The following is an 18074-nucleotide window of genomic DNA, read 5'->3' on the forward strand; positions in this document are numbered from 1 at the left end:
TTTAGTTTCACTGTGACCGTTAATATTCCTTCTACCCCAAAATCTACACTGCTGATAACTCCACTCACTGATCCCCGCTACTATTTCTTAAAACTCTTCCTTTCTACTGAACTGAAGGAAGACGCTGATTTTTGGACAATCCAAGTCTGTTCTCCTATTCTTGAAGCTACTCTGGAAACTAACTCCTGCCGTGATGACTTCTCTTTCCATGCCTAACCGTTCTTCTCCATTTCTTTTGGTAACACCTGAATGCGGTGATGTGTTTCTGTCGTTATTCTTAAATCCTTTGCCCATACACTGAGTAATTGCATTATTCTGGCACTCAAAAACAGCGAGAATTTATCAGGCAGTAAAATTCTTGCCTTGAAAGGGCCTTGAGGTTTCTTTTTGTTAATACAAATCTTTAAATCATCTAGTAGTGAACATATTTTGCTTTTAAAATAAAGAGTCCTTGGCCTGGGGGTGTTGGGGGAAAGAGGTGATTCCAAAGGACATCAATCCATCTTGAAACCTATTACAGACTATCTCATGGATTTATTCTCAGTGCTGGAAAATGGAAGTTATATGGAATACAAGATGAATTATGAGAAGGCTCGTTTCAACTCAATAGGATGAAGAGTTTTCTAGGAAGTGGTTGTCCAACCCTGGAATGGGCCATATCGTGAAACAGTTAAATCAAGAGCACTAGAATTTTGATCATATGTTAGATATCCTCATTCCTCTACTCATGCCTGAATATACAAGTTCATTCAACAATTAGTAGAAACTACTAAGTTCTGGGAACTGTGTTAGATCCTGAAGATACAAGAATGACTGAGATCTAAGCCCTGTTCTCAGTTTATATTCAAAGAGGGTGCAAGGTGCCTACAATGTCGCAAGGATAGCATGAGAGAGACACCCCACTCAGGTGAGAGGAAGCGGAGTCTGGACATGATGTGAGTGAGGGATGCCCACGCAGAACTCTCAACACTGAGTGGAAGTTGTACAAACCAGCTTGGGTGATGAAAGAGAAAAGATTTCAAAGCATGGAAAATGTCACAAAAAAAGGTAATGAGACAAGAAGCTACGCAGGAAACTACAAGCCATTGCTAAATGTAACAGGTGAGGAGGAAGTTTCAGGAAATGAGGCCGTATGAATGTTCAGGCATGAGATAACAGCCAGCCATTCTCTTCTGCGGGAAAACTGATCTCAAAAGCATGTGAGGCAGAACTGTGACGTAGACTGATCTGACCTCTTAACTAGATCACTCTTAGTGGCTGGGTAAGAGACACCTGAGTAAGAAAAAATAGGAGGGCAAGGACATCAGAGGGTAATTCCAATGAGACATAAAGACAGTCATGAAATATCCAGAGGACAAAACAGGGAGAATATGAAGATTTTTAGCTGCAGTGAGGAAACAAAAACCAAAGACTCTTGGGTTTCAAGACTGAGGGGCATGATGAGGGGTTATATCAGTGCCTGAGGAGTGGATTTTAAGAGAATATTTCACATGGTATAGGAAACTGGATTAAACTATGTTGACATTCTATGGGCTTGTTTACATTACAGATACATAGAAGCTATATTTAGTATTTTAGAAACCTTCATCACTAGGAGAGTAGAGATACTTGCTCACTTTCTAGGTACCCAATGGCACTCACTGTAGTTAATTTTGGAAAGAGGATGGGCCTAAAAAACTAATGGCAAGATACACACTGTTTAATTACTTGGCGTTTTTACAAGACATATTAACGGTGCCTTTCTCTAAGTGCATGGCAGCATTTAAGGGAACTGTCCTCTCCCTGCCCTTCCAGCCAACCCCAAGGGAAGGACAGGCCACGGCATCCTGTCACATACCTGTTTGCATCAAAGGTGATTGAATGAAAAGGGGCGACTCATGAAAACGAGGCCCACAGAGTCATTCAACTATCACAGAGTAGGACCAAGGGTCACACAAGCCGGGGCTGGGGGGTAACTCCAAAGAACAAACTCTTAAGAACGACAGCCTCCTGCCCCAAACTCCTCCCCCAGCCCTGGAAATGCACAGAGCATTTAACAGGCTAAGTGGGATGGTCAACTCTATGAGGAGAATGTCAAGTAGTGTTTCCCAGACATTTTACACCTAGGAGCTCCCCCACCTCCATCTCACCAATACCCTGTAAGTCTCATCATCCTTTACAAAGTCTCTTAGAATGCATTTTCACATTTATAATGTTAAAGTGAATGGCAATCCAGGAAAGTAAGAACGTACCCAAGCAAGTTTAGCATGCAACTATTCAATAATATAAATACATCAAGTAAATACAAACACATTTTGCAACTATGGAAAAACTCTCAGCTGCATTTTCTTTCAGGATTCAGATTTTGCTAACTGCTGTGTTCATGAAGGTATGACTTACACTATTATAATTTTCCAAAATGACTAGTCTCTGCTTAACATATGATTACGCATTCCAATTTAAAAATGAAATAAAATCCATTCCAAAATCTATGGGACATCACCAGGCCTACAAAATATAGTAGCTTAGCCTATATAAAACTTATTAAGGTAACTCTGAATTTTCTAGTGAGGACTCACTAGATGAAGACATTCAGGGGATCCCTAACCCCCTACATCGGGATGGGAAATGGTGTTTGCATATGCACTTTTCTGGAAGAATGTCTGTAGCATTTATCAGCTGTCATGATTGTCAGACTATAGTCATGCTTTATCAAGTAGACATGGGCTTTCTACTTTGGTGCTTAAAATCAAGGACTTTGCTTCCCATAGACCTTGGCTCAAGGACCAACTCCACCATTTACTAAGTCTGTGATCACAGAAATCAATTTAAAATAGCTTCAACTTCCCCTTCTGCAATATGGGATATTGCATCTTTTATGTTTGCTGTGAGATTTAAGGGAATTAACACAACATAAAGTATTTACTAGATTGTCTGGCCGGTACTAAGAACTCACTGACAGTTATTGTTAAAATGTGATGAGACCAAAGAGGAGAGACTAAGCAGCACAGGAAGGTTGGGATGAGGGGAGAGAGAAAGTATCAGGAGGTAGAAAGGCATCTGGAAAGAAGCGGAGTGCACACAGAGTTGTCACAGCCTCTGCGAAGTGTTAGAAACTTTTTCCAGAAAGAGGGGACAAAAATTCTGAAAGTTCCCTCTTCATTTACTAGACGGATGATGAAGCTTCCTTGTAATGAGATTTTGGGGAACACTCTATGGCTGTGCTGCCCAAGTAGTGGCAGGTGACTACTTAGATTTAAGTTAGTTAAATTAAACAAAACATTAAATTAAGTTGTCAGTGTAGTCCTGTTTCCAGGGCTCCACAGGCACACGTGGCTGGTGGCTGCCATCGGGGACAGCGTGGCTGCAGGACATTTAGGAACAGCTCTGTTGAAGAGGGAGAAATGGCTGAGTCAGGTCTTTCTCCCTTTGGAAGGGGCAGAATTCAAACTGAAAGTATGTTTTCAAAAAAATAAAAAAGATGCATGGGGAAATACTGTGGCAGGTCACAGAACCACAGAACGAAAGGAAGAAAAATCAGAGATCAGTACAGGCCTGGGCATCTTCTAACCCAAGAAAACAGGACCCAACAGCACTCCCTTGTGTGTGACTTTGTCAGGACTCATTTCCTCTCTGTGGTGACAGGCTTCCTCCATGATGTCAGCTAACGCGGCCACTGTGGCTTCAGATCCATTTCCATTTCTTTAATACGTGATGCCAAAGCCTCCCCACCCTGGTTCCTTGATTTTCCTTTCCTGGAAAAGCTCTGACTGGCCTGGTATAGATTGGCTGCCCACTTCTCAGCACAAGAGGGGGTGCAGAGGTCAAGAACTCTGACCCGCCCAGCCTGGACGGCCAACCACCCGTGTGGCCAGTGGCACGTCCACCACAGGGCACTGGCATGCATGGCGGATGGAGCCTTGACATCAGCACGGCCACCGGTGGCAGTGTGAGCCGGTCAGCTGCCTCCAAATGTGTTTTTGCCTAATAACATAGCATCGGAAAAGTTCCTTAAACCATACCACAGGGCTGCCTTCATGTTTTTGTTTTTTTTTCTAATATTTATTCTGTAATGCGATTATGTTCCCCTATCAGCAATTATAGAAACAGTTTTCAACCCATATTAATTAAAAAAAAAAAAAAAGATTGTCCTGTGGTTTAGCAAACTATAAATGAAACATTCCTTTTCATCCTTATACCCAGGATCTGTAAACTGAAAAACAAACAAACAAACAAACAAACAGTCACTGAATTCAAACATACTCTTTTTCACAGTATTCTTGATGTGAAATTAGATTACAACACTAAGATCCTCGTTTCTGAGACTCTTATTTATACAGACTTGGTTCTCTATTCTATGGCTCATGTAACTATGTCCTCGTAAAATTTCCTGTTGACATAAAGACAATAAGAGATGTGTTAAGAAAACAAGAGCAAAATGAAGATTGAACTTACATCCTCTATGTCCTTGTCCAGAGCCACAATTCTAAGAGGGGTGGTCAAATTCAGACTGTCAGAGATAGTGGCTCCCACTGGGGCAGATTCCAGAATGTAGCCTTGATAACTGGGCATCGTGAAGTAGGGACTCTGGTTGTTTTCATCCAGTATTTCAATATGTAGACTGGCAAAGGCTGGCAGAGGGTGACCATTGTCTTGTTCAGCCTAGAAAATAATTTTTTGAGAAGTTAAAAATTCTATGTTATTGGATGCTTTTGGCGTGTTGCTTTTCACATCATATAGGACGGTTCTTTTTTGATCTGGAGTCATTACAGAAAGAAGAAATGCTTTCAAGTCAAGGGACTGGGGCCCTTGGAACGAGTTGACGAGGACAAGAAAGTCCAGAGACAGCTCATCAACTTTTTGGTCTCCTGTCCTCAAACTCAGTATATATTAAAAACAAAACAAAACAAAAACAAACAAAAACACTAATAAAGAATTATTGTATCTGCATTATGTATTGTTAGGAGAGAAAATTGTGCTTAAAAACAGGTAGACAGAAAATTGAGAAGCAAAGGCATTTGGTAAATTGCTAATAAAATATTTAAGTAAAAGAGAAAAAAATTCATAACCTAAAGTATTATATTTACTTTATTTTCCTATTTGTCTTCTCATTCCACACTAATGATCAAATCCCCAAATAATTCATATTTCTATATAAAGTTAATAGATTAAGGCTACATTTTTGCCCATGGAAAGTCCTCAAAGACATCATATAACGGACAGAGATGATTTCAAGTAAGTATTTTTAAATAGCTGTAGAATTCCAAATATTATTTGATTAGACATGTTATTAAAATATAATTAAGACTCGTACTAGAAATATGTTTGTTTTCTTGTCTTTTCTCCTCTTCAGTTAAAAAAATTGAGGACAATTTATATTTCCAATAGATCTTCTTTTCATGACTACATGGTCATGTTGTGAATGGGGGAAATACCAGCCCTTGACTTTCTGGGTTTTGTTTTTGTCTTTTTTTTAGAAAATTGTACCTTATTATATAGCAATCCAGAAGTTATTTCAGGGAAGATTTCATCACAACTGACTCCTAGAAAATTTCCTCCAAATGTCAAGAAAAACCTTGACACAATTCAATAGAATGTATTTATTGAAATAGATTCAAATTTTCTGTCATAAATTTTTACTGATAAGTTTTCCCCACTTTTGCAATAGTTGTGTTTTGAAATCATCTCCAACTGAAGGTTAAATATTTTATATTAAACACTCAAGTGCTTTCCTGGATGAAATAGTACCATTTTAGCCATGAAAATTTACAAGTGGTTCAGATAGGTATCGCTGATTTTTCAATCTGGGGCAGAAACTTGAGCTTCTAGAAGATAATTGTACACTTTCTTCTGATCATAATTTAGCATTTTCATCACTGAAGAGGGTGAGTAACAGATCACAGTTACCAGTCTGGGAGTACTGGTGACTTTGAACCAAGAAAACTCACAATATTTTTTCACTTCATATTATTATTAATATTGAACTATTTTGAAACATCATTTATGCTAATTACTAATTTGAAATCATGGTAATTAATAAACCCACTGTAAAATTAGGTTATTTAAAGCACTGATAAAAACTATGTATTTTTCTTCTTTTTAATATTTTGAGAATTCTATTTCAATACATCAGATTTCCTTTATAATGCTATGTCATTTATTGTACGCATTTATATTTTCATTGGGGAACATATTGCCAAAGTGGTCCATGGGACAAAAGGTTCAATGAGCCCTGATCCGCACGGGGAACCACAATCTTGAAATAATGCACAGCCTTTTCTGGACTTACGCATTCTTCTCACACATACGCCTATGTGCCAAACCCCACCCCCCACCCCCACCAATATGGACTGCTCTTTCTGTGTCCAGCAGCTGTCATTAATTTGCGCTGAGCCACAGATGCTCTTCAGGAGTTCCCTCTGTGACACACAGCAGGCTTTTTGGACACAGCCAATCAGGGTGAGAGGGACAGACTCTGACTAGAAAACATCGCTTTTACACTGGACGAAACTAATTGGTCCTTACGGGCTTCCGACCCAGCAACTGTGATCTGATTAAAGCGGGAACAGTTCATAGACGCAAGTCATTGTGAGCAGGACCTTTCTCTCTCCCTTTATTTTGCAGCTAATTATTCCAAAAGCCATGATGCCACATCCTGGGCATGCCAGCAGTGCTATGAAAAGTCACAAACTCTATAATGTATTCCCTCCCCCACGATAAACACACACAAACACACAATTTATGGATGGTGAGGGGAAGGCAAGAAGCCTAATTTTATAACAGTGAAAGAAGCTTATGTTTTACATTCAGCTCATAGGTTGTTAATTTTTACTGCCAGCTGTGACGCCAGGAAGAACATGTATCATTTGCATGATGAAAACAAAGTGGTCCAATGAAAAGGAAATGAAACTCAAATTAGATCTTTGGGCACAATCAAATTCTGCATGTCTTTAAAAATAACATGCAAAAGCCCCGTTTTAACCCTCACATTAGTTTGTTGTTAATATGGCTGATATTTTTGGATTGCTGCCATATATTGTGTCAGGTGTGCTAACCAGGCATCTGTCTCCAAAGTCCACATTCCTAATCTCTGTCCTATTTTGTATACCCCTCTCTAAATGTGAGAACATGTACATTTGTGTTGATGGAGAAGTAAAAAGGTTAGTTTTAAGTTCAAGGCCACATCACATGTAAATACCAGGCAGGAAAGCATCAAAAACTCCAGTCTCCTGATTTATGAGAGGCTACTCAGGGAAATTCACCACCTTTCTCCAATTCAGAGGATGCAAATGAACATTCCAATGTAAGACTGATGGGAGAAATTAGTGGCAGGAAAGAATATTAATAACGTAGATACTCCAGATTAATTAGAGTTAAAATATGGCACTTAACACAAATTAATACCATTACACTTTACTCTTCAGTGACACCATGCATCAAACCTGTCATCCAATCCTTCCTTCTTCTGTACAATATAAATAGGAATTCTCAAAAATCTGACTTGTTCTGATCCCCTGTAACCACTCATCAATGAGAAGAGAAGTGCAAAAAGCAGGTCAGGTGAAAAAAGGTGGTATTTTAACAGTTCTTCTTCTTTTTTTTTTAAAATTTGTTTTAATCTTTATTTATTTTGAGAGAGAGAGATAGAGTGTGAGCAGGGGAAGAGCTGAGGGGGGGTAGACAAAGAATCAGAAGCAGGCTCCAGGCCCTGAGCTGTCAGCACAGACCTTGACGCAGGGCTCGAACTCCCGAACCGTGAGATCATGACCTTAGCTGAAGTTGGATGCCTAACCAATTGGGCCACCCAGGCGCCCCAAGAAGGTGGTATTTTCAAAAGTCACTTAACCCCATTAGGTAACTGTATTTATATCTACAGAGTCTGTAGTTACCAGTTAAATATTATATTTAAAAGCCAGGTTTTTTGGGGAGAATTTCTGGGCATGAGTCCCATTTTCAGTAATGAAACTAAAAGAGAAGAAAGCAGAAGTATAAAAAAAATAAAATAAAATGCACTATTCAGCTACTTTGGCGGGCAGAACACTGAAAGAGACAAACCACTTGATCTTCGGTATTAAAACAAGCAAGTGCTGATAATGGCATAGCTGCCTGCACCTGGGGACTGAGGAAGCAGGATAACTTTTCCTGTCAGAGGGGAGCAAGCACGTGAACAAATCCCACCATCTCCGATAGGAACCCTCTCAAGGAGATAGAACAATTGAGGGCAGAACGGGAAAATGGGAGAGATTATCAAGACGTTTACATACATTCTAGGGAAGAAGAAAGAAATTGTTTTCTGCTAGACAGGACTTACCACTCGCGGGCCTAGGGAGCCTACTTTGCACACGTTCACTTGTGAGGACCTCACTCCTCACAGGTTTTGCTGAGCGGGGCCCCTGGCAGGGTCAGTTGCCCAAGCCATCAGGACTCCTACATTCCTACACTGTCCTTACCCCCGAACCTGTCTTCAGCATTGAAAACACTGTTCAATAGCCTTTCAACACAACATTCTCTCTTGGTTTCCTCTCGTAGTACCCCTGACCTCTCTCCATTGTCCTTTGCTGGTCTCTCCCAGCCCCAGAGGGCTTGGCCATCTCCTATTCATCCTCACACTCAGGTGCTGGTGGGTCCCTGCGAATGTCATGGCCGTAGAAATGTCAGCAATGTCCTCACTCCAGATCAGCCCTGCCCTCACCTGCCACGTGAGCCCCTGTGTACATGGCCACCGCACATCTGTGCCTGGGGCCTGAAGAACATTTCCCCTGTAACCTGTGCCAAAGGTGGGGGGGGTCTCAATTCACAAGCCCGCTGCTTGGGGGGTGTTCACAACTCCTGGCGGTCCCATCTTCCAGCTGTTCGGCCAGGATACTCAGACCCTAGACCCACCTTGCTTCTTTTGCCCCTCACGGCTAATCCATGAGCATATTTTATTGACTGTGAACTTCCAAATGTAAGCAGGACCTAACCACTCCTCACCTCCTTCACCTTCTTCACGATGATGCCACTATCATCATCTGTTACCTAATTATTTAACCTGTCAGCTTCCCCCTCATCAGGAGGCCACACCCCATAAGGGAGGCCAGCACTTTTGTTAAAGAATAGCCAGATAGGGCCACCTCTTCTTTTTTTAAATGTTTATTTATTTATTTTGAGAGAGAGAGAGAGAGAGAGAGAGAGAGAGAGAGAGAGAACACATGGGAGAGCAAAGGGGGGGGGGGCGGGGAGAGAGGGAGAGAGAGAGAATCCCAAGCAGAATCCGCACTGTCAGTGCAGAGCCTGATATAGGATTTGATCTCAGCAACTATGAGATCATGAGCTGAAATCAAGAGTCAATGCTCAACCGACAGAGCCACCCAGGCTCCTCTGGATTGGGTCACTTCCCCGACCAAAGCCCTTCATCGACTTTTACTTCTTCTGGGCCTACAGGATCTGATCTCATCATGCTCCCTCATGCGAGGCCTCCATTCTGGCACCCTTCTCACTAGGCCTGCTGTGTCCCCCTCCTGGACCCACCTTCCTCCAGAGTAGAGCCTTCGGGGCACAAAGGATGCCACTCCTCACACCCCTGTCTCCCAGCTGAACACAGGCTATTTCTTTACACCTGCAGGAGGCTGACACTGCGAACCTGACCCCCCCCCCCCCCTCCGGCCACTGGGGCTTCACAGACCCCTATCCTTTAGCCCACTCTAAATGCAACTTTCAAACAGACCAGAAGAGCACTTGCTTTGGAGAATTTCGCTGGAGGGCTAAATTTATATTTCCACTTTCTCTTTTTGATTAGGAATGGCATTCATTAACACTTTTTTTCCTAATCGATTTAGATTGCTAAAATACATTTACTCAAGTTTCCAACCAAATAATTTATTTATTAGCACTAACAATGCTATTCGTTTTCAACGTTCAAAGAGCGAGGCATTTAGACACGCCTGCCTTGAGATTCAAGCATGAATTCCTTGGACTTTTATTTGAAAGCCAGTGCTTACAAAAGTCTAAATATTTCCCTGTAGAAAGACAACATGTTGTTATTGAATTCTTTTTCAAGTGCAAAGTGAATCATTGTGGAACAGATACCTCTGAAGTTAGCCATAGTAACAAACAAACAAACAAAAAGAATGGGGCATAGCACTACTATGATTCTGACAAAAAATATGATACTTTAACACAATTATAAAAACAGTTTAAAACAGACAAAAGTAATTTATGCTGTTACAGGCATACAGTGGGTGTTCTCAGGTGTGTGAGGGGCAGTGACCAGGAGAGGGTGATGAGGCATCTGGGGTGTTTGTAATACCCTTTTTTCCATACATATGGATGCTCCTATTTGTGAAAACTCATCGAGATACACACTTTTCAATAAAAATGTTACTAAAGAAAAGTAAAATGGGAGTTCCGGAAGATGGCGGCGTAGGAGGACGCTGGGCTCACCGCGCGTCCTGCTGATCACTTAGATTCCACCTACACCTGCCTAAAGAACCCAGAAAACCGCCAGAGGATTAGCAGAACGGAGTCTCCGGAGCCAAGCGCAGACGAGAGGCCCACGGAAGAGGGTAGGAAGGGCGGCGAGGCGGTGCGCGCTCCACGGACTGGCGGGAGGGAGCCTGGGAGGAGGGGCGGCTCGCCGGCCAAGCGGAGCCCCCGAGTCTGGCTGGCAAAAGCGGAGGGGCCGGACGGATTGTGTTCTGACAGCAAGCGCGACTTAGCGTCTGGGAGGTCAGAAGTTAACAGCTCTGCTCAGAAAGCGGGAAGGCTGGAGGACAAAGGGAGGGAGAGCTGCTGAGCCCCCGGACGACAGAGCTCAGCTTGGCGGGGAACAAAGGCGCTCGCCAGCGCCATCTCCCCCGCCCATCCCCCAGCCAAAATCCCAAAGAGAACCAGTTCCTGCCAGGGAACTTGCTCGCTCCGTGCAAACACCCAACTCTGTGCTTCTGCGGAGCCAAACCTCCGGCAGCGGATCTGACTCCCTCCCGCTGCCACAGGGCCCCTCCTGAAGTGGATCACCTAAGGAGAAGCGAGCTAAGCCTGCCCCTCCTGCCCCCGTGCACCTTGCCTACCCACCCCAGCTAATACGCCAGCTCCCCAGCACCACAAGCCTGGCAGTGTGCAAGTAGACCAGACGGGCCACACCACCCCACAGTGAATCCCGCCCCTAGGAGAGGGGAAGAGAAGGCACACACCAGTCTGACTGTGGCCCCAGCGGTGGGCTGGGGGCAGACATCAGGTCGGACTGCGGCCCCGCCCACCAACTCCAGTTATACACCACAGCACGGGGGAAGTGCCCTGCGGGTCCTCACCACTCCAGGGACTGTCCAAAATGACCAAACGGAAGAATTCCCCTCAGAAGAATCTCCAGGAAATAACAACAGCTAATGAACTGATCAAAAAGGATTTAAATAATATAACGGAAAGTGAATTTAGAATAATAGTCATAAAATTAATCGCTGGGCTTGAAAACAGTATACAGGACAGCAGAGAATCTCTTGCTACAGAGATCAAGGGACTAAGGAACAGTCACGAGGAGCTGAAAAACGCTTTAAACGAAATGCAAAACAAAATGGAAACCACGACGGCTCGGATTGAAGAGGCAGAGGAGAGAATAGGTGAACTAGAAGATAAAGTTATGGAGAAAGAGGAAGCTGAAAGAAAGAGAGATAAAAAAATCCAGGAGTATGAGGGGAAAATTAGAGAACTAAGTGATACACTAAAAAGAAATAATATACGCATAATTGGTATCCCAGAGGAGGAAGAGAGAGGGAAAGGTGCTGAAGGGGTACTTGAAGAAATTATAGCTGAGAACTTCCCTGAACTGGGGAAGGAAAAAGGCATTGAAATCCAAGAGGCACAGAGAACTCCCTTCAGACGTAACTTGAATCGATCTTCTGCACGACATATCATAGTGAAACTGGCAAAATACAAGGATAAAGAGAAAATTCTGAAAGCAGCAAGGGATAAACGTGCCCTCACATATAAAGGGAGACCTATAAGACTCGTGACTGATCTCTCCTTTGAAACTTGGCAGGCCAGAAAGGCTTGGCACGATATCTTCAGTGTGCTAAACAGAAAAAATATGCAGCCGAGAATCCTTTATCCAGCAAGTCTGTCATTTAGTTTTTTTTTTTTTTAATTTTCTTTTTTTTTTTTTCAACATTTTTTTATTTATTTTTGGGACAGAGAGAGACAGAGCATGAACGGGGGAGGGGCAGAGAGAGAGGGAGACACAGAATCGGAAACAGGCTCCAGGCTCCGAGCCGTCGGCCCAGAGCCTGATGCGGGGCTCGAACTCACGGACCGCGAGATCGTGACCTGGCTGAAGTCGGACGCTTAACCGACTGCGCCACCCAGGCGCCCCTGTCATTTAGAATAGAAGGAGAGATAAAGGTCTTCCCAAACAAACAAAAACTGAAGGAATTTGTCACCACGAAACCAGCCCTACAAGAGATCCTAAGGGGGATCCTGTGAGACAAAGTACCAGAGACATCACTACAAGCATAAAACATACAGACATCACAATGACTCTAAACCCGTATCTTTCTATAATAACACTGAATGTAAATGGATTAAATGCGCCAACCAAAAGACATAGGGTATCAGAATGGATAAAAAAACAAGACCCATCTATTTGCTGTCTACAAGAGACTCATTTTAGATCTGAGGACACCTTTAGATTGAGAGTGAGGGGATGGAGAACTATTTATCATGCTACTGGAAGCCAAAAGAAAGCTGGAGTAGCCATACTTATATCAGACAAACTAGACTTTAAATTAAAGGCTGTAACAAGAGATGAAGAAGGGCATTATATAATAATTACAGGGTCTATCCATCAGGAAGAGCTAACAATTATAAATGTCTATGCGCCAAATACCGGAGCCCCCAGATATATAAAACAGTTACTCATAAACATAAGCAACCTTATTGATAAGAATGTGGTCATTGCAGGGGACTTTAACACCCCACTTACAGAAATGGATAGATCATCTAGACACACAGTCAATAAAGAAACAAGGGCCCTGAATGATACATTGGATCAGATGGACTTGACAGATATATTTAGAACTCTGCATCCCAAAGCAACAGAATATACTTTCTTCTCGAGTGCACATGGAACATTCTCCAAGATAGATTATATACTGGGTCACAAAACAGCCCTTCATAAGTTTACAAGAATTGAAATTATACCATGCATACTTTCAGACCACAATGCTATGAAGCTTGAAATCAACCACAGGAAAAAGTCTGGAAAACCTCCAAAAGCATGGAGGTTAAAGAACACCCTACTAACGAATGAGTGGGTCAACCAGGCAATTAGAGAAGAAATTAAAAAATATATGGAAACAAACGAAAATGAAAATACAACAATCCAAACGCTTTGGGACGCAGCGAAGGCAGTCCTGAGAGGAAAATACATTGCAATCCAGGCCTATCTCAAGAAACAAGAAAAATCCCAAATACAAAATCTAACAGCACACCTAAAGGAAATAGAAGCAGAACAGCAAAGGCAGCCTAAACCCAGCAGAAGAAGAGAAATCATAAAGATCAGAGCAGAAATAAACAATATAGAATCTAAAAAAACTGTAGAGCAGATCAACGAAACCAAGAGTTGGTTTTTTGAAAAAATAAACAAAATTGACAAACCTCTAGCCAGGCTTCTCAAAAAGAAAAGGGAGATGACCCAAATAGATAAAATCATGAATGAAAATGGAATGATTACAACCAATCCCTCAGAGATACTAACAATTATCAGGGAATACTATGAAAAATTATATGCCAACAAATTGGACAACCTTGAAGAAATGGACAAATTCCTAAACACCCACACTCTTCCAAAACTCAATCAGGAGGAAATAGAAAGCTTGAACAGACCCATAACCAGCGAAGAAATTGAATCGGTTATCAAAAATCTCCCAACAGGGGCGCCTGGGTGGCGCAGTCGGTTAAGCGTCCGACTTCAGCCAGGTCACGATCTCGCGGTCCGTGAGTTCGAGCCCCGCGTCAGGCTCTGGGCTGATGGCTCGGAGCCTGGAGCCTGTTTCCGATTCTGTGTCTCCCTCTCTCTCTGCCCCTCCCCCGTTCATGCTCTCTCTCTCTGTCCCAAAAATAAATTAAAAAAAAACGTTGAAAAAAAAATTAAAAAAAAAAAAAAAATCTCCCAACAAATAAGAGTCCAGGACCAGATGGCTTCCCAGGGGAGTTCTACCAGACGTTTAAAGCAGAGATAATACCTATCCTTCTCAAGCTATTCCAAGAAATAGAAAGGGAAGGAAAACTTCCAGACTCATTCTATGAAGCCAGTATTACTTTGATTCCTAAACCAGACAGAGACCCAGTAAAAAAAAGAGAACTACAGGCCAATATCCCTGATGAATATGGATGCAAAAATTCTCAATAAGATACTAGCAAATCGAATTCAACAGCATATAAAAAGAATTATTCACCATGATCAAGTGGGATTCATTCCTGGGATGCAGGGCTGGTTCAACATTCGCAAATCGATCAACGTGATACATCACATTAACAAAAAAAAAGAGAAGAACCATATGATCCTGTCAATCGATGCAGAAAAGGCCTTTGACAAAATCCAGCACCCTTTCTTAATAAAAACCCTTGAGAAAGTCGGGATAGAAGGAACATACTTAAAGATCATAAAAGCCATTTATGAAAAGCCCACAGCTAACATCATCCTCAATGGGGAAAAACTGAGAGCTTTTTCCCTGAGATCAGGAACACGACAGGGATGCCCACTCTCACCGCTGCTGTTTAATATAGTGCTGGAAGTTCTAGCATCAGCAATCAGACAACAAAAGGAAATCAAAGGCATCCAAATTGGCAAAGATGAAGTCAAGCTTTCGCTTTTTGCAGATGACATGATATTATACATGGAAAATCCGATAGACTCCACCAAAAGTCTGCTAGAACTGATACATGAATTCAGCAAAGTTGCCGGATACAAAATCAATGTACAGAAATCAGTTGCATTCTTATACACTAACAATGAAGCAACAGAAAGACAAATAAAGAAACTGATCCCATTCACAATTGCACCAAGAAGCATAAAATACCTAGGAATAAATCTAACCAAAGATGTAAAAGATCTGTATGCTGAAAACTATAGAAAGCTTATGCAGGTAATTGAAGAAGATATAAAGAAATGGAAAGACATTCCCTGCTCATGGATTGGAAGAATAAATATTGTCAAAATGTCAATACTACCCAAAGCTATCTACACATTCAATGCAATCCCAATCAAAATTGCACCAGCATTCTTCTCGAAACTAGAACAAGCAATCCTAAAATTCATATGGAACCACAAAAGGCCCCGAATAGCCAAAGTAATTTTGAAGAAGAAGACCAAAGCAGGAGGCATCACAATCCCAGACTTTAGCCTCTACTACAAAGCTGTCATCATCAAGACAGCATGGTATTGGCATAAAAACAGACACATAGACCAATGGAATAGAATAGAAACCCCAGAACTAGACCCACAAACGTATGGCCAACTCATTTTTGACAAAGCAGGAAAGAACATCCAATGGAAAAAAGACAGTCTCTTTAACAAATGGTGCTGGGAGAACTGGACAGCAACATGCAGAAGGTTGAAACTAGACCACTTTCTCACACCATTCACAAAAATAAACTCAAAATGGATAAAGGACCTGAATGTGAGACAGGAAACCATCAAAACCTTAGAGGAGAAAGCAGGAAAAGACCTCTCTGACCTCAGCCGTAGCAATCTCTTACTCGGCACATCCCCAAAGGCAAGGGAATTAAAAGCAAAAGTGAATTACTGGGACCTTATGAAGATAAAAAGCTTCTGCACAGCAAAGGAAACAACCAACAAAACTAAAAGGCAACCAACGGAATGGGAAAAGATATTTGCAAATGACACATCGGACAAAGGGCTAGTATCCAAAATCTATAAAGAGCTCATCAAACTCCACACCCGAAAAACAAATAACCCAGTGAAGAAATGGGCAGAAAACATGAATAGACACTTCTCTAAAGAAGACATCTGGATGGCCAACAGGCACATGAAAAGATGTTCAACGTCGCTCCTCATCAGGGAAATACAAATCAAAACCACACTCAGATACCACCTCACACCAGTCAGAGTGGCCAAAATGAAGAAATCAGGAGACTATAGATGCTGGAGAGGATGTGGAGAGACGGGAACCCTCTTGCACTGTTGGTGGGAATGCAAATTGGTGCAGCCGCTCTGGAAAGCAGTGTGGAGGTTCCTCAGAAAATTAAAAATAGACCTACCCTATGACCCAGCAATAGCACTGCTAGGAATTTATCCAAGGGATACAGGAGTACTGATGCATAGGGGCACTTGTACCCCAATGTTTATAGCAGCACTCTCAACAATCGCCAAATTATGGAAAGAGCCTAAATGTCCATCAACTGATGAATGGATAAAGAAATTGTGGTTTATATACACAATGGAATACTACGTGGCAATGAGAAAGAATGAAATATGGCCTTTTGTAGCAACGTGGATGGAACTGGAGAGTGTGATGCTAAGTGAAATAAGCCATACAGAGAAAGACAGATACCATATGGTTTCACTCTTATGTGGATCCTGAGAAACGTAACAGAAACCCATGGGGGAGGGGAAGGGAAAAAAAAAAAAAAAGAGGTTAGAGTGGGAGAGAGCCAAAGCATAAGAGACTGTTAAAAACTGAGAACAAACTGAGGGTTGATGGGGGGTGGGAGGGAGGGCAGGGTGGGTGATGGGTATTGAGGAGGGCACCTTTTGGGATGAGCACTGGGTGTTGTATGGAAACCAATTTGACAGTAAATTTCATATATTAAAAAAAAAAAAAAAATGTTACTAAAGAACTACCATCAACTTGCTCTCCCAAAACATGCACATAGGTTTCCCCTCCTCCCACCACTAGTAAACTAGTTTATGGCCACTAGTTTATAGCAAGGTAGTCAACTAACTTACGGCCACTCCAGAGCACATGGTACAGTTTAATAAAGGCTGATCCAGGAAGGGGCTTCAACAACCAACACTGCAAAGCTATTTAAGCATTACAGACGCTTGCCTCTTCTAGTACATCATTTCGTTAAAGGCGGGCTCCAGAAGTAGGCTCTGCCTTTTGTACTTTTCCATTCAGTGCTTCTCAAACACTGTGTTTCCTGAGCCCTGGTTCTGATGCCTCAGTATCACGTGAGGTTATGGTTAAGGCAGATTCCTGGGGCTCAGTCAGACTTTCTCATTTGCATTTATTTGTCTGTTTCCTTATTATTATTTTAATGTTACCCTGCCTTACTGGGCTCCAAATGACGTTAATATACGGTTGGTTCTCACACTTTGGTGCCCTGAGAAACACAGGCGCATCTTGACTGAGTTGGGGGAGCCCTGAAATCTGCCCTTCAGAAACAAACACATCATATGGTCCTGTCCAGCTGCTAGCCCCCCGCAGATCAGTTAGGTCCGTGTACCTTGTCTTCTCTTGCTCAGGTTCCCAGGAAGCTGTGACACTAAGGGTGGCCTCAGCCCAACTCTGCTCTGGCCTCACGGGCAAGTAACTGTTCCTTTGTCGGCTTTAAGCAAAGTTTTGTATTTCAACTGGATGGAACGGATGGACATGAACAGTGGGGGGGGGGACCTTGCTTGTGTGAGGGAGTTCTCCTTAGGGTCCAGCTCAGCTCACTAGAGTCCTACAGGGTGTTGGGGCCAAAGCTCTACTGACAGTAGGTTACATCTCCTTTCTGTGAACGTGCACTCTTCTTTTGAAATGTCTTAGGGAGATGTGGCAAGCCTGTGTTGCCCAGGTCAAAGATGATATTAATATTAGCAACTAATTAATAATTGAAATAAGTGTATCTCATTGCTTTTTGACCCTTCTTATAAAATCATAGTGCCTTAAATTTACAGACATTCTTTATTTAAACTTTAATACTCTAAGGAATCAAAGGATGTCCAAAGAGTTTGACAGCAAGTGGATTTATAAGTCACTAAAAAATATCTGAGGACTTAAAAAGCCATATAATGATTTACCAGATAAAATGCAAAACACCGCTTTGTATATTACACACAAATACTGGTTTGTCTGTAATGTCATAAGTGTAGCAAAGAAATACATCCTTGGCTGGAA

At 42.1% G+C, this 18074-nt stretch overlaps 1 protein-coding gene across 17 annotated transcripts in view; it reads right to left on the reverse strand.

Annotated features, from left to right (window-relative positions):
- Positions 1-18074, reverse strand: part of PCDH15 (protocadherin related 15) — a 1242339-nt gene that overhangs the window by 346592 nt on the left and 877673 nt on the right. For all 17 annotated transcript variants that reach the window (XR_009252204.1, XR_009252205.1, XM_058696346.1 and 14 more), the window contains one exon: positions 4435-4641. Coding sequence is in view for 15 of the 17 variants with exons in the window: in XM_058696346.1 (XP_058552329.1) it covers positions 4435-4641 (207 nt within the window). In the remaining 2 variants the exon portion in view is untranslated. The remainder of the gene's footprint in view (positions 1-4434; positions 4642-18074) is intronic.

This window comes from Neofelis nebulosa, chromosome 13 (assembly GCF_028018385.1).
Source record: "Neofelis nebulosa isolate mNeoNeb1 chromosome 13, mNeoNeb1.pri, whole genome shotgun sequence".
Classification (NCBI taxonomy): domain Eukaryota; kingdom Metazoa; phylum Chordata; class Mammalia; order Carnivora; family Felidae; genus Neofelis; species Neofelis nebulosa.